The sequence below is a fragment of the Plasmopara halstedii genome (genome assembly GCF_900000015.1).
Source record: "Plasmopara halstedii genome assembly, contig: Scaffold_253, whole genome shotgun sequence".
Taxonomy (NCBI): Eukaryota; Oomycota; class Peronosporomycetes; order Peronosporales; family Peronosporaceae; genus Plasmopara; species Plasmopara halstedii.
In genome coordinates this window covers 762481-764743 of record NW_020187174.1, presented here as the reverse complement: position 1 = coordinate 764743, position 2263 = coordinate 762481, and the positions used below count along the sequence as shown (strand labels likewise).

The 2263-nt window shown below is 51.0% G+C and overlaps 1 protein-coding gene across 1 annotated transcript; it reads left to right on the top strand.

Moving 5' to 3' along the window:
* Positions 1–231: 231 nt before the first annotated feature.
* Positions 232–905, top strand: PHALS_04208 (uncharacterized protein; the record flags this gene model as incomplete). The annotated part of the gene is made up of 2 exons (XM_024722230.1): positions 232–331; positions 424–905. 2 exons carry the CDS (start codon positions 232–234, stop codon positions 903–905), a joined length of 582 nt encoding a protein of 193 aa, XP_024573328.1.
* Between the last annotated feature and the right edge of the window lie 1358 nt (positions 906–2263).

The following is a 2263-nucleotide window of genomic DNA, read 5'->3' as shown; positions in this document are numbered from 1 at the left end:
TCGGACAATCCAAGTGAAAAAGCGACCGACGTGCTACCCGGTTCCCGATTATGCGCTGGAGTGTGCCCATTTCATGGAAGCAGAGTTTTTTATGATGCAGAGGCTCAATCCAGGTTCAGCCCAGACACGGTTAATCTTTCACGTGCGAAAAGGATGGCCCACTGGTGAGATCGTGCGAAACGAGCATTAATCAGAGGGTACAAGAACTACAAGCGCACATGCGCGGCAAAAATGCGGGCCGGATATCGACAACGATTGCGAGGTCTTTACTCTAGGCTTGATACAGCAACGCGGTTGTCCTCCAACAACGCTGAGTGCCAAGACTCAGATGGTACGCAAGCATGCTGCCTACGCGAAGAAATCAGAGGCTGTCAAGACAGCAAAAGCACGACGTTTGAGACAAAGCACGCGCTTTTTCCTTAGAAATCGACAGCGGACTTCACAAGCGCAATGCAACCAAGTATGGCGACAATGTGGTATGTAACGTCGACAATGCAAGACAGCATGCCTTCCCGACGGAGCTAGCGGATGGTATGGCATTCGGATGGTCTTCCATGATGCAGCAACCGCATGCAGAGTCCCAACTGGTTGACGATTATATTGCCAGCATCCGACCACCGAGAAGGATCGCTGATTTAGAAAAGCTTGACGCCCAAGTTTCTTTGGACGAAGTCCGAGCGACTATCAAACGGTGCAAACGCGGAAAGTCCTGCGGCCCGGATGGTCTAGGTAACATGTGGTATCGAGAACACTGCGACCGCATTGCTTCAATTCTCGTTAAGCTATTAAACGACTGGTTACAGACTGATGTTGTCCCAGACTCCTTCGGCGAGGCTAATATTCAGTGCATCAAGAAATTAAAACAGCCACTCACTCACTGGACCATCGGCCAATTGACTTGCTGAACTCAGATACAAGATCGACACAAGGATTTTCGCAACGAGATTTCAGCGCTTTCTGCCGAAACTCATTCACAAGAGGCAATTCGGCTTTGAACCGGGACGCCAGCTCAGCACTGCAGTGGACATGTTCACAGTGCTACGGGAACATGGAACCTGCACGGAGATGTCCAGCGGACCAATCGCCCTACTACTCGTCGCCAAAGCCTGCGACCCCCTGAACAGAGATTACATCATCGCCACTCTTCGTCGGTACGGGTCCTCTCAGCGCTACTGCGTGATGATAGAAAGCATTCACCACGGAATCACGGGCTTCTTCTTGGTCAACGGATACAGCTCGTTCAAGCTAACGGTAAGCAACAGGATACGACAAGGCTGTCCGTTAGCACCGATGCTATCCATCGTAGCACTTGACATATTATACAGAGTCATCGATGAAGTGCTGGATCTACGAGGTATCGCACTTCAAACACACAACGAAGGAACTGAGGTCCGCATTTGTGGTTTCGCCGAAGATACAGCATTGTACCTCGACGACAACAGGAACACACTAGCAGTTTTGAAGATTTTGGAACGATTTGCCATGGTTTCGGGTCTACGAGTGGATCCCACGAAGTCAATATGCATCCCTTTGGGACGGTGGGACAAGAGCCACCCGAGAGTATCAACGGAATCCCAGTTCTAGCCAAGGGAGCCCATTGCAGGTGTTTCGGCGTACAGGTGGGCATGAATGATCACACCCAAGCAAACTGGAACTCATGCAAAAACGCTCTAACGACAAGACTCGTGCTGGCGCGAAACAAAACTCACACGGTTATTCAACGAGCTGAGATCGCGCGAGCTATAGTCGTACCGAAGGTCTTGTTCTGCGCTTGATACGCATGGCCGACAAAGGAGTAACTCGATCCGATCCAGCAGCTAACCAAGAGATTCGTCTGGAGTGGTACAGACAAAAGAGAAGAAGAGGCCGTGGGTAAGTGAGCATCAAACAGAACTTCGAGTCTCTCGAGGTGGAATCGGCTATCCAAACTTGACAACGGAACTTCTCACATCCAGTGCAGCAACAGTAGCGGCTTGGGCAAACGAATGCCTCTCGTGACGAGCACCTTCTTGGAGACCACTTCTCGACGAGCAGGGAATCGGCTTCAAAGTACATCACTCCAACGGATGGGAAGAGCACAGAGAGGCTCCTGTCCAGCCTATGGGAAATATGACGAACGGTTCTAGCCACCCTACTTGCGTTGTGCATCCTTGTAGCTTTCCCAGCGGAACACAACACCGAAGGCGCTCCTGCGTTTGCCATAGGGAAAGCCGAGTGGACAGACGATGAGTATGAAATCGCGGTGGCTAAGCGGATCTCATTG